We start from the raw sequence: 27,304 nt of genomic DNA on the forward strand, positions 1-27,304 counted from the left end.
AAAGAATTCCAGTGCTCGCTACTTGGAAATGCAGGCTTTGATTAACAAAAAATAGGTGGCAAGCAAGTTGTAGCTGGGGCCGAAGGCCTGGACAGGCAGCGCACGGTCCCACGCAACACGCGCACACGCTGTCACACCCCGCCCGCGGTCCGCTCTGGTTTGGTTACCCAAGGGGGGAGGACGCAGCGGGTGGCCGCGGCGGCAGTTCAGGGGTCTGCGCGCCAGCGCCCGGCCAGCGGGACCACGCGAAGGGCGGGGGCCCCGGGGCCGCGCGCCCAGCCCCGGCGCTCCAGCCAAGTTTGCCTCGCGGTCTCGGCCCACTCGCGGGTTACCTGAGCCGCCAGCCACGTCAGCGCCACATCATCGGGGCCTCTTACAGTGCGAGGGAACAGGAAAAGAAGGAAGCAAAACGACTCCCGGGCGAGCCAATCGCAGGCACACGGCGCTGCCGGGGAGCGCGGAGGGCGCGCGTGGGGGAGTGGGCGGCGGGCCGGGGGCGGGGCCGGGGGCGGGGCCCGGGCTGCCTGGGGCGGGGCCTGGGCGGGGCCGAGGGGCGGCGGGGCGGCGGGCCGCGCTCGGGCCGGTCTGCGGCGTGGGCCTCGGCTGTGGCGGCTTTGGCGGCGGCGGCGGCGGCGGCGGGGGAAGATGCTGCAGTCCCTGGCCGGCAGCTCGTGCGTCCGCCTGGTGGAGCGGCACCGCTCGGCCTGGTGCTTCGGCTTCCTGGTGCTCGGCTACCTGCTCTACCTGGTCTTCGGCGCCGTGGTCTTCTCGTCGGTGGAGCTGCCCTACGAGGACCTGCTGCGCCAGGAGCTGCGCAAGCTGAAGCGGCGCTTCCTGGAGGAGCACGAGTGCCTGTCGGAGCAGCAGCTCGAGCAGTTCCTGGGCCGCGTGCTGGAGGCCAGCAACTACGGCGTGTCGGTGCTCAGCAACGCCTCGGGCAACTGGAACTGGGACTTCACCTCCGCGCTCTTCTTCGCCAGCACCGTGCTCTCCACCACAGGTAGGGGCCAGCCGCCGCGGCGACCCCCCTGCCCCCTCCCCGCCCGCCGCCCGCGCCCCGGCGTCCCGGGCCCTCTCGCGGCGCGCACACCCGGCGGAGCCGGAAGCCGGTGCCGTGGCCGCGGAACACGCCCTGGGTGTTGCCTCCCGTAAACTCCTGGGAAGTGGTCCCCGAAGCCTTCGGCCCGGGTGGCTGCGGGGGCTTCGCGGGCTGCGTCCTGTTTTTTCGCGGTGCCCTGCACCAGACTGTCCCGTAGGAATCCGGAGCATCCCGGCCGCCGCGCGGCGAGGCGAGGGGATGCTGGAAACTGTCCACTGCTCCGAGGGCGCTCACCTTCGTCCTGACCCCGTCCCGCAGGGCCGAGGCCGCGCTGGAGGGTCACCTTCCGGAGGGTGCCCTCTCTTTGGGTGATGCATAGATTTCTCGGCTTTTTGCTGTTTGGGGGGAGGTTGTGGGGGTAGCCGAGTGACATCACTCTGCTCTTCGCAGGTGACCTCCGAGCGGACAGGCGGATCCGGTTTCTTTTCGGAGTAGGAGGAGGGGTGAGGGAAGGGAGCATCCGATTGCCTAGGATCCGGCAAAATGGGGGCACCCTGATTCAGCAGTTTTTTTCAACTTTAGGTGTGCGAGGCCACCCTTCAACTTCGCAGAGACTCCCCCCACCCCGCACTACTCACCCAGCAGGACGCTCACGAATGGAAGAGCGTCCTCGGGTGAAAGCCGAGGCCGGCGAGTGCCCCAGGGCGCCCTTACTCTGCCGGATTAGGTGAATGAAGGCTGCATTTTTCCCAGCGGCTAAGTGGGGCACACACGCTTGGTTGGAGATACTTATAAATTGATGTTTGAACCCTGGAAAGTATCCCAAAGAATGCTCAGCGAAGTCCCCCTTTTCTGCACGAGATCCAATCTTTGAACAGTTCATCTTGCCGTGCACAAGGGCACACACTTACTACTTCCCAGTGTAGTCCTAGAATCTGGGCCTGGAGTGATCCCTGCCGGGATACTGGACCCGCCCCTGCCCCCACCTCCGGAGCAGGTGAATCAACTTCTTGTGGAGCCAACTCTTACATCACTCCACCCCTTCGACACTTCCCAGGGTTTATTTGTATATAATCCCCTTGGGCTAATCCCAGTTGATTGTTTTAGTAATAAGTGGTACTGAGTAATAGTAAATAGTACACTTTCCACCAAGATCCTGTAAAGCAATGGTTTAGAAGTCTGAGGTGAATTTCCAAACTGTAGTAAACAGAATTCTAGCTTGTATTGTGATACGTTAAAAACTTAGCCCTAAACAAGACGTATTCTCTTACTTTTCACCTTTGCCAACACCACTCTTTAGCTATATGTCCCCAAGTGTCGCTTCCGTTGTCTTTAGCTGGGTCCCTTTCTGGGAACATTTAGAGGTCACCGTGCTTTTCCTTTGCAGTACATTTATTTGTTCTGAATGGAGAATATTCATTCTCTGCAGAACTCTTTCCACTGGGTTACAGAAAGTCTACAACTGGGTCACGGTGTTGAGTGAACATTGGGAAGAGTTTATCACTTTCAGTAACTTCTAAGTAATGGTATTTTAAGAGTAGAACAGTTTAAGAACAATGTTGCGAGGAAAAGAATGCATTTGCTTTTACTGGCTGGGATTTTCTACGACTGGCACAGCTCATGTATAACCTCATCATAAGCAGCTAATTAAATCTCAAGAAAATACGAGTTTACATCTCGATTAGACACTTATTTCCTAGATTCTGTCTCCTCCTCTTTTTTTTTTTTTTTAATTAGGAAAAATGCAGTTCCTGTTTAAATAAGAAAAAAGGTGGGGATAGATGTCTTATTATTGGTATTCAGATTACATTGTAGTTCCTAAGAAAGTCTGTATTCATGCAAAACAAGAGTTCATTTAGGAAATCCGGTGCAAGGGGCACTTAAGGATAAACTAGATGAAAAAGGTGCCTCTCAGTTCGTAACATTAGCAAATCAATGAATTCTTGTCCTCGATAGAGTTGACTTCATTAATTCAGATAGGGTTCCAGCAAACTTCAGAATTCCCTAAATCAAAGCTACTCTTCTCCCGGTTTTGTGTCGACCCGGTATCTGACACATTTTGATGTTCCACGTGGTAGCAAAACACTGGTCTCGTGGCCGGAAGTCAGACAGTTGGTCGGCTGAAGCCAGTATACTTCATTACTAGAAAAATATGTTCTAGAAAAATACTAGACAACTCGAATTGGAGTTATGGTTCGTGCCTGTCTTCCGGACATGCTGTGGCCGTGGTTTGTTTGCTGGGTTAACTCCTCTCGCACTGTAGGTGGCAAATCCCTGAGCTTATTGTCACCCAGTCAGTACAGCCAACCCTAGCTTGCCTAGAATGGTAACGGTGGGGATTACAAAGTTGCTGTTCTCCTGGTCATCACCTTGATACAGGAACGGGATGTGTCTACGGCAGAACTTTTGCTTCTCACAAAGTCCGGGCTTCCAGTTTATGCAAGGAGCTTGGTGGTCTCTCGGGAAGAAGACTTAGGTTGGTGATTCAGGGATGATCTGCAGTCTCTGCTCTGCCAAGGACTCTGGGAATTATTTCAAACAACTGAACGTCTCTTTACTTTTCCTTGTTTAAAAAAAATGCAACAACACCTGCGTGGGAACCGTATGAGAGTGGAAGGGGAAACTGTGGTACACTTTTACCTTTTCAGAGGGAAGGGCTGTAGAAAAATAAAAGGAGGCGTTATAGACTGAGGCATTTCCCATATAACTTTTATACCGTGAATTTTTTTTTTTTTTTCCCCGAGGAGTAAGGAACACTTGGGAAGGAAGAAATAATTAAGAACATGTCAGTTTACTGTAAGGTGACTTCTTTATTCATCCCCCTGAGCAAGGTTATATCATGCAGATGTTTGGTAAAAGTACAGTTTTGTGTGCATATGACTGTAAGGCTGTCACTTTTTTGCTGTGTTGTAAATAGGGGTCTGGATGATAGCTCAGTCCCTGTTGCTGTCAGTTGTAAGCATGGGTCCTTGCATCATGACGCTGCCTTATCCCTGTTTATGAAGAGAGGTTTTGAAACTTTTATTTAAAGTGCTCAGAACAGGGGTGCCCGGGTGGCTCAGTCGGTTAAGCGTCCGACTTCAGCTCAGGTCATGATCTCATGGTTTGTGAGTTCGAGCCCCGCGTCAGGCTCTGTGCTGACAACTCAGAGCCTAGAGCCTGCTTCAGATTCTGTGTCTCCCTCTCTCTCTGACCCTCCCCCGTTCATGCTCTGTCTCTCTCTGTCTCAAAAATAAATAAACATTTAAAATAAAAAAAATAAAAATAAAAAATAAAGTGCTCAGAACAGGGGAGCACCTGGGTAGCTCAGTCAGGTAAGCATCCAACTCTTGGTTTCAGCTCAGGTCATGATTTTGCAGTTGGTGGGTTCAAGCCCCACGCCTGGCTCCACCCTGATAGCATAGAGCCTGCTTGAGATTCTCTCCCTCTTTCTCTCTGCCCCTCTCCTGTTGGCACTCTCTCTCTCTCTCTCTCTCTCTCTCAAACTAAAAAAATACACTTTATTATTTTTTTTTAATTTTAAGTTTATTTATTTTTGAGAGAGAGAGACAGAGAGAGCCGGTGGGGGGAGGGGCAGAGAGAAAGGAAGAGAGAGAATCCCAGGCAGGCTCCACACTGTCAGCACGGGGCCCCATGTGGGGCCTGAGCCCACAAACCGTGAGATCATGATCTGAGCTGAAACCAAGACTCAAGACGCTTAACTGACTGAGCCACCCAGGTGCCCCTAAATAAATAAACTTCTAAATAAATAAATAAATAAATAAATAAAGTGCTCAGAAAAGGAAGCTAATTTGGTTTGTTTTACAGTGGCCTTTACAGCTGCTATGGCATTGGTCGTTTTCAGGAAGAGAACATGGGAGAAGGAAACAGGGGTTCCAGGTTGACCCTTAGCCTTCAAACGATTTTCACTAGGAAAACTGGGTTATGGTTAACAACAAATACAGGTTGAGCTTTTAGAATCTAACAGCAGTGGGCAAATTGCAGCTTCTGGGCCAAATCTGACCCACTGCCTCTTTTTACGTGGCCCATGCTAAGAATGGTCTTCGTCTTTTCAGCTGGCTAAAAAGAAATCAAAAGAAAAGTCATGTTTCCTGACACGTTGACGTTTTACAAGAACCAAATTTCAGCACCCATACAAACTTTGAGTTGGCGTACAGCCATTTGTTTGGTATCATTTATCACTGTTTTCCCGCTGCAATGGCAGGTTTGTGACAGGAGCCATGTGGCCCCCAAACCTCAACTATTTACAGCTTGGCCATTTGCAGAAAGAGTTGGCCGAACCCAGCTTTAGAATAAGCCTTAAAAGGAACTCTTAAGTCAGAGGAGTTCTAAGAGCTGTATTTCCTTTGGGAAAACTTTCCAGAAGACGGTTTAGCATCTGAGACTTCTTTGCACTGTGGTATGCAGCATTTAGATTAGTTGGTTAAAATTTTCAGGGGTATGCAGCATTTAGATTAGTAGCTACCATTCCAACCATTTCCAAAACAAATGATTGTTTATTGTAGAATGTCACTAGATTTTGGTCAAATCTGTGACACCACTGCCCTTTTTTTAAAATTTGGAATGGTGACAAAGCCACACCTCACATTGGAATTGCCTTATCTAACATGCTTGGTAAATACTGTATTCTATCAGGAACAGAAATGCCAATGAGGAAAGGAATTCCCCCAGAAACAACCAAGCAAACTATTGACCTGGAAGAGAGATCTGAAATCCCACATGCTGAAGTCTGTGGTCTTTATGTGCAGGAGAGCCTTTGGTCTTGATTTGGAGCCTTTATGTTTAATTCTAACAAATTTAATTTTCTGGCTTCAAAGCCCCTAGTGGATTGAAGAAGGAAACGTACAGCGATAAGCAAGCCTAAGCAAAAGGTCACAAAAAGACAAATACTTTAAACATCAGAAAAATAAAGCAATATTATTTTTTTAAATTTTTTTAAATGTTTATTTCTGAGACAGAGAGAGACAGAGCATGAATGGGGGAGAGGCAGAGAGAGAGGGAGACACAGAATCAGAAGCAGGCTCCAGGCTCTGAGCTGTCAGCACAGGGCCCGACGCGGGTCTCGAACTCACAAACCGTGAGATCATGACCTGAGCCGAAGTCGGTCACTCAACCGACTGAGCCACCCAGGCACCCCAAAGCAATATTATTAAAAACAAATTTTTATTGAACACTTTATGTGTACCCCTATCTCAAAGAGCTAATGAGGTGTAGGGGTCATTATCCTCAGTTTAAAAGAGGCTGAAAGTAAAATTTAGGTTCAGGGACCTTAGCTAGGTCACAAAACTAGTAGTGGCCTTGCTTTGAGTCCAGATGTGTCTGGGTTAAGAGCTTGATATTTGCATAGTGTCTAGGCATAGGGGCTTGTTATGGGCTGAATGTGTCTCCAAAATTCGAATGGTGAAGTCCTAATCCTAATACTTCAGAATGTGACTATGCATTTGGAGATAGAGCCTTTAAAGAAGTGACTAATGGGGTGCCTGGGTGGCCCAGACCATTGAGCTCGGACTTCAGCTCAGGTCATGATCTTGAGGTACGTGAGTTCGAGCCCCACATCAGGTTTTGCACTGACAGTACAGAACCTGCTTTGGATCCTCTGTCTCCCTCTCTCTCTGCCCCTCCTCTGCTTGTGCTCTCTCTTTCAAAAATACATAACATTAAAAAAAAAAAACAAAAAAAAAACGGGGCGCCTGGGTGGCTCAGTCGGTTAAGCGTCCGACTTCAGCTCAGGTCACGATCTCGCAGTCCGTGAGTTCGAGCCCCGCGTTGGGCTCTGGGCTGATGGCTCAGAGCCTGGAGCCTGCTTCCGATTCTGTGTCTCCCTCTCTCTCTGTCCCTCCCCTGTTCATGCTCTGTCTCTCTCTGTCTCAAAAAACAAATAAACGTTAAAAAAAATTTTTTTAAAAAAAATCTAAAAAATAAGAAGTGATTAAGTTAAAATGAGGACCCGATGAGAAGGTGCCATCTGCAAGTTAAGGAGAGAGACCTCGGAAGATTCCAAGCCTGCCAGTACCTTGATCTTGAACTTCTAGCCTCCAGAACCATGAGAAAATGAATTTCTGTTGTTTAACCCGCCCAATCTGTGGTACTTTTTTATGGTAGCCCTAGTAAGGTAATACAGAAGTACTGTTGTGGTTTTTGGTTGTTGTTGTGCTAAAACAAAGAAACAAAAAACCAAATATAGGAACACAAGGAACAGAATTTTTATGTCTTTGCCATGTATGACATGCCAACAACTCCATATGCATGAATAAGACACCATTATTTTAGGATACATTGTAATAATCGGTACCCCCGAATGATCAGGAATAATACTTCAACCTGCCTCTATTTAGGAAGGCAGAGAAATGCGTCATAAATCCTAGAAATATTTCCACCCACTAATGGTCAAAGAGTATGTATTAGTATTTACTAATACTCATGTGTAAGCCCATCCCTGTCTCTGAAACATCGCTTCTTTAGCATTTTGAAGGGGTTTTTTTCCCCCAAAACTATACATTTGCTATTATCTATGCCTATTTTATGGCACTCGGAACATCCTGTTGCCATTATAAATGGTAATAACTTGAAAGAAAGCATGCGTTTGCTTTTATGACATAACTGTAAATCTAGTCCAGATAGCATTTTCTCTTGTACCGGTAACCCAGTGGGAAATCTGGTGCCTTTCAGGACAAGTTGTTTCATGCACCGCACGTTGGGCTGCTGAGGGTGGGGAGACCATCTGTTGTCTCTAGCACAGAAGAGGACTCTGAAGTTGGAGCATGTGAAATCGCTTCATTGTTTTGACCCATACGGCGATTTCATGTGGTCCGACTTCCCGCAAGCTGGTTTCCGGGACAGAGAAACCGTTTATACCGTACCCTCTCTTTGGCATAGAATTGCACTGTGCTAGATTTTATTCTCAAGAAACCTCACTCGGTCTCAACTGTAGCCAAATCCATGAACTGCTGAAGTCCTTCTCTTCCCTGCTGACTGTGCCATGATCACCTTGTCTGTTACCGGTGGGAGCTAAGGGTTGTCTCCTTCTCAAAAGGCAGACAACTTTGGGGGTGTCCTCTAGACTTCTGTGATGCTTCTGTCTCCCAGGCTCAGTTTGTGCTCTGACTTCTTTATTCATTCTGGGTGGATTCCTTGCCTTCAGAGTTGGTGGCCACTCCATCGCAGGGCCGTGCCCCTGACCGAAGGTCAAAGTGAAGAATGACGCGGAGGGGGATTTGGAGGCACAGAGGAAGTAGAACCGGAAGGACCGTGATTCTCTCCCTGGGTGTAAAGCAGACCCAGCAGTCTTGTATTTTCTGATTGTACTTGTGTTTCCGTTCTTTAATCTGTGAAACAGAATAGGTTCTTAAATCAAAGAGATTAACTGGGCTGTGTCTGACATTGGCCGTGTTTCCTCATTGGCTACTATCTGCTTGATTCCCTGTCAGGTTCTGTTTGCTTTGGGTGCTCTGGCTCAAGTTGACTTGCTTTGTGAGATGAGAGCCCTAACTCTGAAGCCTTTGTAGATTTAGTTATGGTACCCGGTGGTGAGGTTTGGGCAGAAAGCTCCCCAGGGACTCAGTGACCCAGGTAATGTAAAGTCAATATAAGCACAGTTTGTGGGTGCTGAGCAGAAGAAACAAAAACACACAATTAAAAAAAATGCTAGTTTTTATTTCTCCGAGTGTGGTCAGTGGATTGCATATTAGCAATAAGAACTGAGGGGCACCTGGAGAGGATGTGGAGAAACGGGAACCCTCTTGCACTGTTGGTGGGAATGCAAATTGGTGCAGCCACTCTGGAAAACTGTGGAGGTTCCTCAAAAAGTTAAAAATAGACCTACCCTAGGACCCAGCAATAGCACTGCTAGGAATTTACCCAAGGGATACGGGAGTGCTGATGCATAGGGGCACATGTACCCCAATGTTTATAGCAGCATTTTCAACAATGGCCAAATTACGGAAAGAGCCTGAATGTCCATCAACTGATGAATGGATAAAGAAATTGTGGTGTATATACACAATGGAGTACTACGTGGCAATGAGAAAGAATGAAATATGGCCCTTTGTAGCAACGTGGATGGAACTGGAGAGTGTGATGCTAAGTGAAATAAGCCATACAGAGAAAGACAGATACCATATGGTTTCACTCTTAGGTGGATCCTGAGAAACTTAACAGAAACCCATGGAGGAGGGGAAGGAAAAAAAAAAAAAGAGGTTAGAGTGGGAGAGAGCCAAAGCATAAGAGACTCTTAAAAACTGAGAACAAACTAAGGGTTGATGGGGGGTGGGAGGGAGGGGAGGGTGGGTGATGGGTATTGAGGAGGGCACCTTTTGGGATGAGCACTGGGTGTTGTATGGAAACCAATTTGACAATAAACTTCATATATTGAAAAAAAATAAAAAAAATAAAAACACTGGACAGCACCTCAAAAAAAAAAAAAAAAAAAAAAAAAGAACTGAGGGGCACCTGCGTGGCTCAGTCGGTTGGGCATCTGCCTTTGGCTCAGGTCATGATCTCGCGGTTCATGAGTTTGTGCCCTGCGTGGGACTCTGCTGTTAGCACAGATCCTGCTTCGGATCCTCTGTCCCCCTCTCTCTGCCCCTTCCGGTCTTGCGCACTCTCAAAAACAAATAAAATAAAACATAAAAAAAAAGAAGTATTGAAATACATACTTGTCAAACACCGTGTTGTATACCTGAAAGTAATGCAACGTTGCGTGTTAATTATACTTCGGTTGCAAAAGAAAAATAAGGACTGGAGGGTCAGTTATAAGTGCCCATCCCCTATTCGTGCTTAGAGCGGCATGGAGACCCAAATTAAGCTATTTACTCAAGGTGGTGCCTTCGCCCCCTCTCTGCTCAGCTTCGTGGAAGCCTCTTGAGGTTTATTCAGGCTCTGGTTCGAGTCTGCAGCACAGTTCGAAGGAGACCTTTAGACCAAAGGCGCACTGAGGAGGGGAGACAGGAGAGGCACCCGTGTCCCGGAGAAGAGAAGAGTGCCACCCTGAGTGTGGCATCCTAAGCTGGGCACACACAGGCCTGGGGGCTGCACAGAAGCTGGCTGTGCTCCCCGTCTTCCCAGACGTGTACCCCATTTGTTCCTGCTCTTTCTCCTCTCTGGTTCCCACAGCATCTTGTGTCCTGCCTGATGTTGGACTATCCCCTTCTTCTGGTACAGCACTTAACACCTTGGACGGAATTATTTGTTTTCACATCTCTCTTCCCGCAAGGGTGGTCTTGAGAATGAGCGCTGTCTTGGCCTCACGTTGTGGCATCCCTAGCACTCAGTAGGTCCTCATTAAAGGCAAAGGAAGGCACGTTTCTTCCCTTGTCTGAGTCTGTTTGCTCTTCTGTAAAGCAAGGAGATTTCTAAAGATGTTACTCATTTTCAAGAGACCTCAGATATATTGTCATTGTCTTGATAAGGAAACAGAGGCCCACATTGCTTAAATGACCTCCTACAGTTATTTATATAAAAAGTTGTATCTGAGTGCCTCGTGTCTACTCACTGCACTGTGGAAGACTCTAAGTGATCCAAAGCGAGGAGAAAGGCATGCATTCGTGAGCAAATGTTTATTGAGCACTTAAGTTTACCAGGTACTGATCCAGGCACTTGGGGATCTTGCCTAACTGGATGTCTGTCTAGTAGGAGGAAGGAGATCCTGTAAATAAGATGATTAAGTGTGAGATAATGGAAAATGTATATTGGTCTCTGCCCCAGGTTCCTGGCACAGAGCTCCTAAAAGCTTTGTGAATTCCTGATTAGAGCACTGGGAGAATCTTTTGTTCCAGAAGGCAGCTCTGCGTGTGCTCTAGGGATGGGGGCTGGTCATCAAGAAAGACCAAGCCATGATCAGAAGCTTGGAATTTTCAGCCCCACCCCCATCATCCAGAGAGGGGAGAAGCTAGAAATGGAGCTAATGATCTGTCATGCCATTGTGAGGACACCTCCATAAATATCCCAATAGCACGAGATTCAGGGAGCTTCTAGGTTGGTGAACACATCCACGCTAGGAGGGGGACACACCCCAAGTCCACAGAGACAAGAAGCTCCTGCCTTGGGACCCTCCCAGCTCGCCCCATGTATCTCTCCATCTGGCTGTTCCTGAGTCATAAAATGAGGAACCGGTGACCTAGTGAACGGACTGTTTGCTCTGTGAGCCCTTCTAGCAAATTGACCCTGAGGAAGGGATCGTGGGAACTCTGATTTATAGCCGATAAGTCAGAAGTACAGCTGCCAGCTGGACTTGACTTCGGAAGTGAGGACAGCTCTGCAGGACTGAGCCCTTCACCTGTGGGATCTGATGCCATCTCCAAGTAGACGGGGTCGGAATGGGACTGACTCACAGGACACCAGCTGCTGTCGTGCAGAATTGCTTGTCGTGGAGAAAAAAACCATCCACGCATACGGCGACCAGAGGTGTCAGAAGTGTTATGTTTTGTGTGAGGAGTGAAAGAGGTGCAGGATGTACACTGAGTGGAGTAAAACGCACAGCACGTTGTGTGGGGATAGATTGCTAAGGAGCAGCATCCCCTCCAACAGAGAGAAGGAAGCCAAGGAGATAGGGAGACTTGGGTGTGTGTTGCGGGGGGGGGGGGGGTGTCCAGGACTGTGGTCTCTGATAAGGAAGTCACAAAAGGCCTCACTGAGTAAATGGCATTGAGTCAAGAACCAGAGGAGGTGATAGTGCATCATTCAGCTACCTGGGGAACTGTTCTAGAACACAATCCCCATATCGGAGGCGCTGCGAGAAAGCCCTCATGGCTGGTGCTGAGTCAGACAGCGCGTGACCAGGTCAAGGAGAAGGGAAGCGGGCACACGGGGGAGGGTGTCCCAGGCCGCTGCAAAGCTTTGGGCTTTTCTCTGAGCGAGGTGGAAAGCCCTGGCCAAGTTCAGATATCACCCCCTTGTGTTTGGGCACAAGGGTAACGTGATCTGACCGATTGTTCTACCGAGTTCACTCAGGCTGGTGGAGGAAGGCAAGAGAGGAAGCCGAGGGCGTAAAGCAGGACATTTCCAATATCCCAGATGCTTAGAGCAGGCGGAGGAAGTAGGTGGTGAGAGGTGGTCAGATCTCAGACACAAATGGATGGCGGAACCAACAGGATTTGCCCATAGATTGGATGTGCGGTGTTGAAAAAGAATAATCAAGAATGACCCCAAGGTTTTTGATCTGAACCCTGCCTGGAGACAGAGAAGGCCGGGGAAGGAGCAGGTTTGGGGTAGGACTGGAGCTCAGTCATGGGCCTGTCAGACTTGAGGTCCCTGCTGAAGTGTTCAGGGTCCACACGTGGCTGCACTCACTCTGATGTGGCGTCCCCAGGGCCGTCCTTGCACTGGAGCCGCGTGCTGTGATTTCACATCACATCTGTGTGTCACTTAGTGACTCAGACTTGAAGAAAGCTTTTGAGGGGTGATACCTGAACTTGGCCTTGAGAAATAGCATGTCCATAGGTAGAGAATAGAGAGAAGGTATTGCAGGTGAAGCATGTGAATTCTCTCGACCAAGTTGCCATTTGATTAATTCATTTAACAATAGTTTAAATACTTGAACTTCCCAGCTAAGAAACAGTCTCTAAACTGTAATATTATTTTCTAATTTAATATTATATAGGGCCATATGGAAAACTGGGAGAGCGGGACAGGAAGATTTGCTTCATATTTTTCTTAAAATTTTAACAACAGGATATTTAGTATCTGACATAATAGTTCAATTTAAAATTTATATTCTGTATAGTCCAGAGAACAGCAATAAATAAATATCTTCTCCAGTGCGGTTTTTAGATGCACCTAACATTAAATAAATTACCAAGAAATCAGTGTAGGTCTTTTCTGTTTTAGAAAGTAAATAAGAAAAACATACTTTTTTTTCCCATGAGGAATCAATCTCAGAATTTTAGGAGGTCGATCACCTTCAAATAAGAGTATTTACAGTTTGTGACAGAGGGCAAAGTTATCATGGGACCCGGAAAACTACCTGAGTAATTTTCACTTCTGCTTGTTTTTAAGTTTGCCGTAGTTACCATTTGGAATGATGTCATTTGAATAACACGGCTCCCAGCTACTCTTGGATGATCTAAGGTGCCCTCTCTATTCCCAAACACCGAATTTTGTCCAAGCCTCCCCCCTACCCCCACCAGCTTGTGACTTACCAGGAGGCAAAGTGGAATGTTTGAAACTAGAATTCAAAGGTTAAAGCATTCTTGTAGCTAAAATTCTTTAAATGTTTGAACACTGGTTACCAAGGAGCTCAATTATTTAAAGGCTGTGGTTAGGGGATTAAGTTAATTAAAGGCGGTCCGGAGAGGTTGCCTCCCTGTCAGAGGGCCTCCCCGAGTTCTGAGCTGGGAGAGGAGACCCCACGTCACCACCTACCTGCCACCCAGGGGTCGGGACACGAGCTCGCCCACGGGGAGCCTGCACAGATGCACCGCTCAGGAGGGGGTGCGGATGAGGCCCACGCTTTCACGCCCCTAAACAGCAGGGAGGAGCACCCGTGTGTGGACACGCAATCTGTCATCCGCTCGGCCGGGCCCATCCTCCCTCCCGCCTCTGCTACTCTGTCTGCAGTGCATCTTCCGTTTAAAAATCGACCCAACAAAGGTGGAAAGAGCAAAACTACATTAACAAAGGGGGAAAAAAAGGCAGCACACCGCCGATGGTAGTTTGTGGAACATGACCTACACCCACATTTGTTCTTCCAGCAACTCGGGCTGCCCACCTGTCATTTGCGAAGGTAATCTGGATGAGGCTGAAATGTCACACTGGCACCTGAACTTGTACGTTCAGGTTCCTGCTCTCATGTCTCTCACAACTACGTGTTGTGTGTCGATTCATGCTGGCAGTCGCCTCCTCCTGGTGAGGCTGCGTCCTGTTCCCCCTGGCTGGCGGGGGTCGGGGGTGTCTGGAGAGTTTCTTCGGCCATCCTGCTCTGTCCCCTCCTCAGTACAGCACCAGGCAAGGGCAGGAGGGCCGCACAGCAGCGTCCCCTCATAGCCGGGGTTCAAGGGACGGATTTTTCCCTCGGGAGCCAGGGAATGGAGTTGTCTAGTTCGATTGTTGTGATATCAGACTGAATTCATATTAGAAAAGTACAGCCTTGGGGTGCCCGGGTGGCTCAGTCGCTTAAGCGTCCCAAGTCTTGACTTCGGCTCAGGTCATAATCTCACGGTTCATGAGTTCGAGCCCCGCGTCGGGCTCTAAGCTGACAGCACGAGGCCTGCTTGGGATTCTCTCTCTGTGCCCCCCCCCCCCCCGACCCCACCTCAAAATAGATAAATAAAACAACTTTAAAAAAGAAGAAGGAAAAGTACGGCCTGATTGAGTGAAAAGTGAAGATCATGCATTATTTTTAGGGGGAGTTTTTATTTTCTGATATACTGAACAACCCTACATAAACGAAGTAAATGTTGCTTAGAGGTGTATTTTAGGGAGCTTTAAAAAAATAAGCCCCGGGGCTTAAGTGAAGGGCGGCCGGTATAAGAGGCACAAAAGCATCGATCCGTGGACTGGGGGCGGGCAGCCTGGGGTCTCTTCTGCCAAGTCACTGGCAACAAAAATTCACTGATAATTTCTCCAGAGCTGAGTCGTTTCCTCTCGATAACAGTGAAGGGGCTAAAGAAGACCTTCCTCTAGCTCTAAGCTTTGGGGGTTCTAACCCCTGGAAGGTTGACTGAGAACCTGTCTACCCTGTGAGGGCACAGATGAGGACACGTGAGGACACAGAAAAAGTACTGTAAAGGGATAATCCCTGACCTTAAAAAAAGGCCTGCCGTCTAGCGGGGGAGACGCACACGTAAAGACTCACGGAGAGCTAACTGCTGAATCGTGTGGGGCTACGGGGTTCCGAGGGGGAGGCCAGTGTGGGCCTAAGCGTGCAGAGGGAGAGGGGACTCGCAGCGGCATCGACTGGTGGCAGGTGAACAGGCAGCATCAGCCAGTGGCAGACAAGAGGCGGAAAGGTGGAGGCAGAGGGCTTCGACGGTGGTTGCGCTTCACTGGGCCGGCAAGAGGGAGCCGAGTCGGTTCCTGAATGTGCTCTTACCGTCTGGCCTGCAGCCTGGCTGAGAACAGGAGAAGCTGGGCAGCGTGGCTCTGAGGCATGGCGGTCGCTCAAACGCAAGCTGTGTGTTGCACTGAAGAAGAGTGAGAACTGCCCAAAAGACCCCCCGGACATGAAGACAGACTTGCGGGGATGGGATGGGGGGAGCCGGGGGAGGACCCCCCACAGAGCCCCTTGTTGGGCTTAAATGGGGACTCCTAGGCCCTGGGGCACCATGGCGTAAGAGGGGTTACTCCGGGCTGGCCTACCGTGAATGCCACAGCCCGAACCCCGAAGCCCGCCCACCCTGAGGCTTGAGTGACAAGCCGAGTGGCTGCCGTACATGGGAGTGTGAGGTCCTTCCAGGTGTGTATGGGGCAGGGAGCACTGTAGGGAAGAGCCCCAGTTCTGTGCTCCTTCACCTCCCCACACATGCGTGGTTAGCCGGACCCCAGACACCGGCTGTGCTTCTGGGGGACACAGGGGGCTGTGGGGGCCGGGGTCCTCCAGCCCCAGTTCTCACGGGTTCAGCCATAAGATAATGACTAAGCTCTAGAGGCTGTGGCTATAAATGGCATTTGTGATTGGTATTTCAGTTCGTTACAAACAAGCATTTCAATGGGTCGAGGAAGTCAAGTAAAATAGCCATTCCCTGTATCATGGCCTTGCTGGTAACCTGCTTTAAGGAAATTCTTTTCTGACCTACCCAAATCCCCACTTCAGCCCGGCTCCCGAGTGACCAAGCTGTGACTTAGGGAAGCTTTTGTTGTTAAAAGAAACACAGGTATTGGGGTGCGTGGGTGGCTCAGTCGGTGGAGCGTCCGACTTCGGCTCAGGTCATGATCTCGTGGTCCGTGAGTTCGAGTCCCGCGTCGGGCTCTGTGCTGACAGCTCGGAGCCTGGAGCCTGCTTCGGATTCTGTGTCTCCCTCTCTCTCTGCCCCTCCCCCTCTCATGCTCTGTCTCTCTCTCTCTCTCTCTCTCTCTCTGTCAAAAGTAAGTAAAACATTAAAAAAAAGAAAGGAAACACAGGTATCGTAAATACAGTTCTTTGCATTTTGTAACTGCTCAAGGGAATTTCTCAATGTATTGGACTCAGAATGAAGATGTCTGGCCTCTCTTTAATCGCTCAGTATTTTCAGTTTTTGCCTCAGGGTGTCCAGTATCCCAAGTCTGTTCTTACTTCACAGGGAAAGCTGTGATGACAGCTGCTGTGTGAACCTCGTGGATGCTTTGAGGAAAAGGCACCACTTAGCGCAAATCTTTACATTTATAATCTTTTCTTTGTCATCAGATGTGATTTAAAAAATTTTTTTTTAAGTTTTTATTTATTTTGAGAGCGGGTGCAGGGAGGGGGCAGACAGAGAGGGAGAGAGGCACAGAATTCCAAGCAGGCTCCACGCTGTCCGTGCAGAGCCCGACACGGGGCTCCTCGCCACCCATGAGGTCATGACCTGACCTGAAATCAAGGTCAGACGCTGGGGCAACTGAGCCACCCAGGCACCCCAGATGTGATTGTTATTTTATTTTTTTAATATTTATTTATTTTTTGAGAGTGAGAGAGACTGTGAGCGGGGGAGGGGTGGAGAGAGAGGGAGACACAGAATCCGAAACAGGCTCCAGGCTCCGAGCTGTCAGCACAGAGCCCGACACGGGGCTCGAACTCAGGGACCGCGAGATCATGACCTGAGCCAAAGTCAGATGCTCAACTGACTGAGCCACCCAGGAGCCCCTGGTTTTTATCTTTTTAAAGTGCACACATGATCACAACCTGCAGAGACTCCTTTCCCCCTTGCTACCTGGTTTGAAAGGCGTGAACTCAAGAACTGAGTTCCCTGTTGAACCCACATGTGCACACAGAGCAGACAGATGAGGGTAGGGGACTCTTAGACCGAAGGAAAAGTAGTCTTTTAGCCACGGTATTGCCATAGCTCATAGGCAAGCCCGAGACATAGACCAGTCCGCGGACATGTTTGGAAAGCAAAGCAAAGTTGATCAGATTGTTTAATCTCCTCAAAACCTGCTGTGTCAGCTCTGAGCATGGGCTCTGGTGGATCTCAGGGTTAGACACGGCCTGCACTCCAGGGCTCCTGGGTCATCTGCACCCTCAGAGCAGTCAAGTGCCACAGACGACTGATTCACGGCTGCTTGCAGCAGGTGAACTTTGCATTTCTAAAAGATGTACTTGAAACAATTAGAGTGGGTTGAATATTATTCCTATAGCAACGTCACCCTTACTTCCATTCTAACATGCCTTCTTGAAAAGGAAGAACCCTGGGGCACCTGGGTGGCTCAGTCGGTTAGGTGTCCCACTTCAGCCCAGGTCATGATCTCGTGGTTCATGGGTTCAACCCCCGCATCAGGCTCTGCGCTGACACCTCGGAGCCTGGAGCCTGCTTCGGTTTCTGTGTCTCCCTCTCTCTCTGACCCTCTTCTGTTTGCGCTCTCTCAAAAATGAATTAAGTGTTCAAAAAATTTTTTAAAAAGAAAAGGAAGAAGCCGGGCCCTGAGAGTCATGTATCATCCACGGTCTGCCTTATTTATACCTCTGTCGGTAAGTAGTAATTCTAATAGACGTGATGGTTACTGACTATCCGAGTGATTCCCATTGCCGCCGAATGGCAGGGTTCTGACATTGGGAGTGGGCCCCTCACTGGATAGCTCATGTTTGTATAGCTGTTGGGGGGGAGGCTGAGAATCAGGGCATAGTTTGGTTAGGCGTGCTTCATTATGTTTCTCCTTAGAAGCAAAAAAAAAAAAAAAAAAAAAAAAAAAAGTCTGGTTGTGCCCTAACACCTTGAAGGACTTATGTGAGCTCACCGTGAATTTAATTGAATTCCTGCTGGCTTGTGTGCAGGGTGGTTTTGAAAGCCACCCTCCCTTCTGTCTCAGAGCGGGACAAAGTCACCCACCCTTATTTATCTGCTCTGCGTGTTCTGGGAGGTGGTGCTCTGCGTGTGTTGGGGTACACGGTGAGACCATTTATTTGTTTTCAAGTTTCTCCACCCCCCCTCTCCCCCCACTCACTTCCTCATCTGTGAAATGAGGCCAAGCTAGAACCGAGCTGTGTGTTCCTAAAGAAACATCCTTGGTGTTCTCACACATCGAGCTCACTCCTATGGTTTGTCTCATTAGATGCCCACGGGGTCCACCTTTTCCCCAAACACATTGCTGCCCATTTCCCATTAAATGCCAAGGCAGAGACAGTTGTGCCTTCTAGAAACTTTAGCAGCTGGGACTGTCTTCTAGTTTGGCCTCCTTCCATTCGGGGCCAGAGCACTGCTGTTCCAGTGCCTCAAGAGGCCCTGGTCCTAGACGCCCAACTGTGTCCCCCAGCAGCACCCCCAGCAGACGGTGTCTGCCCAAGACGCCATGACAGAATGTACCTTGTTCTCTGCTTCTACGTGTGTGCTCCTAGCTTGGCTCAGAAGGAAAACACTGCTCTGTGTCCTGCTAACACAAGGCAAAATGACATTTGTCTGAAGAGCTTCTTAGCGTGGGTCAACATGTGCCCTGCCCACTCAGTTCAGGGAATGTTCTCATTATTCCCCCAAAGTCTGCTGCCTAAGGTAATAATTCCTTCTGTGATGTGTTTTGCACAAACTCATTTTTACACGGATGGAGTTGCACTGTTTTCTCCCCCTGAAATTATCAGCTCTGATTTGAAGCTCGTAAGATTTGACGTGCAAACAGCCAAATTACCTGATGAAATCACAGAGAACGTTTTATTAGTCATTTTGACCACGTGAGATGGTTAAGGCCAGTTAATGGACTTTAAGATTCAAGGGACCATTTTTTCATGATCCCACCAATACTGGGTGTTAGCTTTGTTGTTTTTTTAGTTTTTTGGTTTTTTTTTTTTTAACATTTATTCATTTTTGAGAGAGAGAGAGACAGAGCATGATCGGGGGAGGGGCAGAGAGAGACGGAGACACAGGATCTGAAGCAGGATCCAGGCTCTGAGTTGTCAACAACAGAGCCCAACGCGGGGCTTGAACTCACAAACCGTGAGATCATGACCTGAGCCAAAGTCGGACGCTTAACCGACTGAGCCACCCAGGCGTCCCTGTCTTTGTTTTTGAGATCAGTGCAGATGCTGCTGCTGGCTCTCCTGGCACTGGTTTGTCCCCGGCTTGCTGCCTGGACTTCACAAGGGGTCTGGTCCTGTGATTCCAGTAATTACGACTGTTTGCCGACCACCTGCTGGGGGCTGGCCACTGGCATGCTGCTTTGTCCTTCACGTAATTGGGGGCCTCTGTCGTCCATGTACGGATCTCGAGGTCACGGCCGCTCTTTCCTCATTACCCTGGGTCTGTGCCTCTTCCCAGAAGGTACCCCGGGTGCACTCCCTGGTCCACATCTCTGCTTGCTTTGCCTCCGGCTTTTCTTCCTCTTCAGATTCCCTTGCAGCTCAGCTCTCAGAACTTAGCTTGGGGGAGCCTCTCCTCTCTTACCGGTCTTGTCCTCTAAAGAGAGGAGCCAGAAGACTGTACTGTCTGTTCCCAGAAATGTCAGGCAGCTTGACTTCCGCAGCATCTGGCGTGCACCTGCTGTGCCACAGGGCTTCCTCGTTGGCCCCTCAAAGGTTAGGGGGTCCATTGTTAACTTGGGTTTGCTTCCCTGTGTTTCAGTGAAAACAGTGTTGATTACTGGTGGGTGAGTTGTGTGAAAATAGCAGTGAGATCCTCGAGAAGCAGGGCTGGAGAAGAGGTTACAGCCAATCCTGGGTAATTTTGTGACCCTTAGAAGTCTATCTTGTATTAGATGGACCAGTCCTCTGACAGGTATGAAAGTATTCAAAGTATGTTTAAAAAAAAAAAAACCTGACATTTGGGGCACCTGGGTGGCTCAGTCAGTTAAGCATCCGACTTCGGCTCCGGTCATTATTTCATGGTTCGTGGGTTCGAGCCCCACGTCCGGCTCTGTGCTGACAGCTCAGAGCCTGGAGCCTGCTTCAGATTCTGTGTCTCCCCCTCTCTCTGCCCCTTCCCCACTCGTGCTCAGTCTCACTCTATCTCTAAAAAATAAATGTTAAAAATATATTTTTTTAAACTGACATTTTGGGGCACCTGGGTGGCTCAGTCAGTTAAGTGTCCAGCTGTTGGTTTCAGCTCAGGTCATGATCTCACGATTTGGTTCGTGAGTTTAAGCCCCACATCGAGCTCTGTGCTGACAGTCCGGAGCCTGCTTGGGATTCTCTCTCTCCCTCTCTCTCTCTGCCCCTCCCCTGCTCTGTCTCTCAAAATAGATATTTTTTTTTTTAAAAGAAAAAAACACCTGACATTTTAAGAAGAAAACTTCATTAGAGTATGTATTTTAGGGCTCTTCCCCAGGGCATTTCCCTCTAGGTCGATACATTTAAAAAGCCAGATTAACATAATATACTTGGGAAATGTTGATAGCCCATTAAACTCATGTTTGTTTTTCTGAGGAATTCAAGAACTAATTCTTGAATCTAAGAATGTTTGATTTTATCACATTCCTTAAACTGCCAATTTTGTGAGACAGAATTTGGAGTCCTATTTGATCCTTATAGAAGAATAAACTTGTGACGCTAATTTGTCTAAAATCTTGAACGATACCCTATGAAATGGTAAATTTGTTCAGTGGTAGAAACAGTCTGAAAAGGAGACTAGTTTTAATAGTTTCCAGTGTCCAAAATTCCATGTTTTGTTTTGGCGGAGACGTTTTGTTTGTTTTTGAGGTTCGGGGAGATGATTTGAAAGGAAATGATTTGATTTAAAGAAGCACATGATTTAATTGTTAATGGCAGATGCCAAGAAAAAACCATCATGGCTTTGAGGAGAGGCTGGTGGGGTGGAATGTTAGAATACCCGTCTGTCCACAATCCACACAAAACAGTAGTTCTGTGTATTCTCTTACAAGTATTTTCTGGGCACACAAGATTGTGACAACAGGTGTTTGGCAATGACAATGAATAAGATAAAGGAGGGAACAATAAATACTTCATAAGAATATCTCCATTTCGATATTGCTTTAAAATTTTTCAGGCTGCTCTCACTGAAATTACTTTCTTTGACTGTTAAAACATTCGTATGTGGAGGGACACCTGGGTGGCTCAGTTGGCTAAGTGCCAAACTCTTGGTTTTGGCTCAGGTCATGGTCTCACGGTTTGTGGGTTCGAGCCCCACATCAGGCTCTGCACTGACAGTATGGAGCCTGCTTGGGATTCTGTCTCCCTGTCTCCCTGCCCCTCCCCTGCTCTCTCGCTCTCTCTCTCTCTCTCTCTCTCAAAAATAAATAAATAAACATTAAAAAGGAAAAACAAAACAAAACCATTCGTGTGTGGATAGCAGAGCAGACCTTAATCAACCCGGTCTTACAGATACGAAATTGAGGCCGGAGAATGTAAGTGTCTTGTTTAACCTAAAGCAATTAGGAAGTGGCAGAATGGGGACCCCAGTCGGAATGTTCTGGCAGTCCTGGGAGGACTCTGAGAGATTCTGACAGATTCCGAGAGGGTTGACAAGGTTTGGTGGCAGGATGTTAAGTAGAAGCAGGGCTCATGGTCTTGTGGCCACCGCTGCCCTACGTATGGTGACCTTCAGTCTTTGATGTGCCTCAGTTCCTCTTTGGGAGAAACATCACCAGAAACCTCTACTGGGGCTGATGATCCTATACTTATGCTTCCTTCAAATCCATTAATGAAAAGCTGAAGGAAAAATCAAGAGCATCATTTCCTGGGGAGTAGATAGATGCCAGAGTACATTTTTTAGTTTTCTAGGGTGTCCTACTCAGGCATCTGTATGAAGTGATCGTTTTATTCAGATAGAACCCTTTTTAAAAAAAATTTTTTTAATGTTTATTTATTTTTGAGAGAGACGGAGACGGAATGCGAGTGGGGAAGGGGCAGAGAGAGAGGGAGACACAGAATCCGAAGCAGGCTCCAGGCTCTGAGCTGTCGACACAGAGCCCGACGCGGGGCTCAAACCCACAAGCTGCGAGATCATGACCTGAGCCAAAGTCGGACGCTCAGCCGACTGAGCCACCCAGGTGCCCCCAGATAGAACCCTTTAAATAGAAAGAAATAATTGTTGGGGCACCTGGGTGGCTCGGTTGGTTTAGGGTCCGACTCTTAATTTCGGCTCAGATCACGATCTTACGGTTCGTGAGTTCAAGCCCCCCCATCAGGCTCTGCGCTGACAGCAGATAGCCTGCTTGAAAATCTCCCTCTCTCTGCCCCTCCCCTGCTCTCACTCTGTCTTTCTCAAAAATAAATAATAAATTTGAAAAAAACCTAGAAGAAACAATTGTTTCCTTCCAAAGTTAAGTTGACATATTATAACCCTCATTGTTACTCAAGGCTTCCACTCCTTGGCCCAACTCCAGAAGAAGGTTTAAACGTAACTTATCCTCTTGGGGAGCATCCTCTTGGGGCGCCTGGGCGGCCCAGTCAGTTGGGTGTCAAACTTTGGCTCAACTCATCTCATGGTTCGTGGGTTCGAGCCCCGCATTGGGTTCTGTGCAGACAGCTCAGAGCCTGGAGCCTGCTTCAGATTCTGTGTCTCCCTCTCTCTCTGCCCTTCCCCCTGCTCGTACTCTGTCTCTCTCTCTCTCTCTTTCTCAAAAAGAAATAAAAACATTAAAAAAAAATTAAATGTAAGTTATCCTCTGGTCTAACCTGTCCATTGTATAGACCAGTTCTTTAAGATGGAATTATCTTGAGGTAGGAGGAGGGATAAAAAGGCAGAGAGCACAGAGGATTTTTAGGACACTGAAGTTAACTCTGTGTGATGCTGTAATGATGGATGCCAGGGACTGTACACTTGTCCAAACCCGTAGATCGTGGGGCACCACGAGTGAACGCTTAGAGAAATACGGACTCTGCGTGACGATGCAGCGTAGGTCCGTCAGTTATAACAGGTACCACAGGGGAGGGCGGTGTCGATGGTGAGGGAGGCTGTGGATGAGTGAGGGCCAGAGGTGTATGGGAACTCTCTGTACCTTCTGTTCAGTTCTGCTTTGAACCTAAAACCAGTCTCAAGTACAAAGCCTTTTCAACAACGTAATTCTCCTGACCTCTGACCTGGGTAAATACCCTTTTTTTTTTTTTTTTTTTTCCTATTTCAGGAACCACTTTAATGCTGCTAATAGCAGTGATCAGCCTTTGAATGGAAAGATAATCATCTTTTCCATAGAAAGGTTTTACGTGCATACCTGCATAGGAGGGAGGGGCCCTGCAGGGCACCCCTGAGGTATATTCACCCTGGCACACTCAATAACTAATGGCAGCTCACCAAAATAAAAGTCACATTTAGTGTTCATTCAAGCCACAAATATCTCGTGAGTTCCCACTGTGAGCTGACCTCTGCTAGGCTTGAAATATGGGAATAAACAGATCAAATACACTCCTAGCCCAAAGGGAACCAGGCTCCAAGACCATCACGTTTTTGTTGTTTTTCATACTTTTAAATGGCTGATAAAATGGAAAGTTTAAGCCAGTGTAACATCACAGCTGTATGTTTTTATTTGAAAGTTTGGAACTTCTTCCCGTGTGATCGGTACCATGTTAATGAGGTACCAACGCCCAGTAACTTGGGTTTTTGTTAGAGATTAAGCTACGGATTTGATTCAGCCAAGGGAAATTCATTTACTCTCCCATTCACTCATGCATTCATTACTACTAGCATAAAATACCTTTTGGGCAGCTGTTTTGTGCCAGGCACATTTTTAGGTGCTGAGGAACATCAGGAAACAACATAGACCAAAATGCCCACCGTGGAATATACATTCTAGAAGGGAAGAATGACAATATTATCAATATAAGTAAATAAAATACATGCTAAGGAAAAATAAAGCAGGGAAGGGTGAGGTAAGGTTTGAAGTGAGGGGATCATTGATATTTTACGTAAGGTGGCTCCTGTAGGCTTCTCTGAGTGCGACAGCTTTTGAATAAAGACCCGGAGTCACTGAGGAAGCCAGCCAAATGGATAATTGAAGAAAGACCATTCCGGGCAGCAGGGACAGCGTGCGCGAAGGCCCTGAGTCAGGAGTATGCCTGTCACGGAGCTCCGAGGCCGGTGTCCCTGGAGCTGGGTACACAGCAGGATGTAATAGCAGATGAAGTTAGAGAGATGTGATGTGGGTCCTGTCATGTAGGACCATATGAGCCATACTGAGAGCCTTGGGTCTCGTTGTGAGCGAGTGAGCACTGCTGCAAGATTTGAAGCAGAAAAGTAACATAATCTGACTTGTTTCCCGAGCTCGCTGTGCTGCTGTTTGGGGAACAGAGTACAGGAGGCTGCACAGATCAGGGAAACCCATCGGTGGGCTCGTGCTGTGATCGTTGGAGAGATCTCCGTGGCTCGGACCATGAGCGTAGAGTGGGAGGTGGTGAGGATTGGTCAGATTCCAGACTTCCTTCTTTAGTGGTAGAAGCAATAGGATTGGCTGAGGGGTTGGACGTAGGTGGAAGAGAGAGCCGAGCATCACTAGGGTTATTGGCATGAGCCACAGCGAGACGGAGGTGCCACTGCCTGGAGAGAGAAACCCAGGGAAGCAGGTTGGGAGACCCAGAGCTCAGCTGGGGACGCAGTAATTTTAGATGCCCGTGTGCCAGCCCAGTGGAGGTACTGAGGAGGCGGTTGGATGTGTGGGTCTGAGGTATGCCACATCAGAGGTCGGAAAGAGGAAGGATCCAATGAAAAGCCTGAGAGGTGATTGGTGATGTCATGGGAAAGCCAGGTGACTGCCGTGGCCTGGAGGCCGAGAAATCAATGATGGAGACGTTGCGAGGAGGTGTGAGTAGTGGTCTCAGATGCCGCTGATGGGTCAGTAGGTGAAGGCTGAGATCGCCATTGGATTTAGCAATGGCAGGGTCATGGGTTGGTGGGGGTAAGTGGCCAATCTGAGTTAGATTCAAAAGAAAATGAGAGGGTTCCTTAGGTAGGTGGATGAGTAAATAAACTGTGGTCCATCCAGAATGGAATATTCTTCACCACTAAAAAGTAATGCACTACGAAGGCATGAAAAGACTTGGAAAAACCTTAAATGCATGCTGCTAAGTGAAAGAAGACAGTATGTGCCATATGATTCCAACTATATGACATTCTGGAAAAAGCGAAACTATGGAGACGATCAAAAAAATCGGCAGTTGCCAGGGGTTGGGTAGCAGGGTGTGAATGAGCACGGAGAAGTTTTAGGGCAGCAAAACTATTTTTCGTGACCCTGTAATGATGGATACAAGTCATTAGACAGTTGTCTAAACCCATAGACTGCACACACCCGGAGTGAACCCCCGTGTAAACTGTGGACGCTCTGGGAGACGGTAATGTGTCCGTGTGGGTTCATCCATTGTATCAAACGTACTCCTGTGGTAGGGGATGCCGATAACCGGGGAGACCACGCATGTGTGGGCAGGAAGTATGTGGAAACTTTCTGTACCTTCTGCTTAGTTTTGCTGTGAACCTAAAACTGCTCTAAAAAGTAAAGTCTATTAAAAAAAAGAGAGAGAGAGAGGTGATGAACTAGAGGCGGGAAGTTGATAATGGTTTCCTTTTTTTTTTTTTTATTTTTTTTTTCAATGTTGATTTTTGAAGGAGAGAGAGAGAAAGAGAGAACGAGCGGGGGAGGGGCAGAGAGAGAGGGAGACACAGAATCCGAAGCAGGCTCCAGGCTCTGAGCTGTCAACACAGATCCTGACACGGGGCTTGCACCCATGAACCACAAGATCATGACCTGAGCCGAAGTCAGACGGTTAAGCGACGGAGCCACCCAGGCACCCCGATAATGGTTTCTGAGAATCCTGCTGCACAGAGGAATAGGAAAATGGGTGGTAGCTGGGAGGGAAGTGGTGGGTTAAAGTAGACTTAACTATGTTTATGGAAAGAAGGTAGACTTGCTGACCCGTGTCCTTGGGTGGGGGAATGGGTTTGGGGGGAGAGCTGGTCTCAGAAACCCAAGAGAAAGGCTGGGGCGGGGGGGAGGAGGTCATTGTCACCGGTAGGTAGATGTGCCAGTGAGTTCTTATGGGAGCTCTTTTCTGTTGGCGTCTGTGTTCTCAGTGAGAGGAGAATGTAAGGAGCATTGGAAACAAAAGGATTTTTAAAAATTCACCAATACGGGGGCGCTTGGGTGGCTCAGTGGGTTAAGCATCGACTCTTGATTTCGGCTCAGGTCATGATCTCACAGTTCATGAGTTTGAGCCCCGCATTGGGGTCTGCGCTGACAGTGCAGAGCCTGCTTAGGATTCCCTCTCTCTGCCCCTCCCCTGCTCTCTCTCCCTCTCTCAAAATAAATAAGTAAACTTGAAGAAAACTCACTGATATAATTTACCAATTTTTCTGCCCATCTCTCAGTTTTCACCATCATTTCTTTCAAGCTAGCCTCAGAGCTCTTTCAAATCAGAATTTCTGTTTGGCAGTGGATGGTTATCTTTTCTTAAACACAGAACTACTATGCTTTCAGGGCGACCTTTCTGATTGGTGGGTTAACCGGGGCCTGACCAGTGATGAGATTTTCTTACTTTCCTTTTTTTTTTTTTCAACTTTATTTATTTGTTTTGAGAGAGAGAGAGAGAGAGAGAGAGAGAGAGAGAGAGCGCCAGCAGGGGAGACGGAGGGAGGGAGGGAGGGATGGAGGAAGGAAGGGAGGGAGAGAGAGAGAGAGAAAGAAAGAATGAGAGAGAGAGAATCCCAACCAGGCTCCACACTATCACTGCAGAGCCCGATGAGGGGCTCTAAGTCACGAACTGGGAAATCATGTCCTGAGCCGGGATCACAAGTCGGACATATTGAGCCACCCAGTCGCCCGGGATTTTCACTTGTAGAAACCTACACCATAGGAGTTCTATTCTTTTGGTACACTGTAATGGTCAGAATGTAATGTCCTTTTGGGAGCCTCTGCATTAAAAGTGAATTCAATTCAGTCGTTTGAAGCCCCAGAAAACCATTTTGCATTTTAAATGGTTCTATTTATTGGGCTGATGAGACTCCACATTTAAGGCCTGTAAGAGCAGAGACTCTCAACAGCTAGCAGGGAGGGGAGGGATATGTAGTGTGAATACTAAGTATCATATTTTATGTTTATTTATCATGCCAGTTATAGAAATTAATGCTTGATGGAACGCTCAGGGCTATGGAAAAACAGGAAACATAAAAGGGTATTATTATCTCCCACCCCCACCCCTGCCCCCGCCCGGAGAAGCCAGACTCTCTCCTGAGATGGGTTTATTTTTCCTTGTGTTGTTTATCCAAAGGGAGCATTGATTTTAAAAGTTAGTAA

At 48.2% G+C, this 27,304-nt stretch overlaps 1 protein-coding gene across 1 annotated transcript in view; it reads left to right on the top strand.

Annotated features, from left to right (window-relative positions):
- The first annotated feature begins 552 nt into the window (after positions 1-552).
- KCNK1 (potassium two pore domain channel subfamily K member 1) overlaps positions 553-27,304 on the top strand; it is a 52,497-nt gene continuing 25,745 nt past the window's right edge. The window contains exon 1 of the mRNA XM_060642838.3: positions 553-1,000. Within this exon, the coding sequence (XP_060498821.1) occupies positions 646-1,000 (355 nt within the window). The 5' untranslated portion in view covers positions 553-645. The remainder of the gene's footprint in view (positions 1,001-27,304) is intronic.

This window comes from Panthera onca, chromosome D2 (genome assembly GCF_046562875.1).
Source record: "Panthera onca isolate mPanOnc1 chromosome D2, mPanOnc1 haplotype 2, whole genome shotgun sequence".
NCBI classification, from domain to species: Eukaryota; Metazoa; Chordata; class Mammalia; order Carnivora; family Felidae; genus Panthera; species Panthera onca.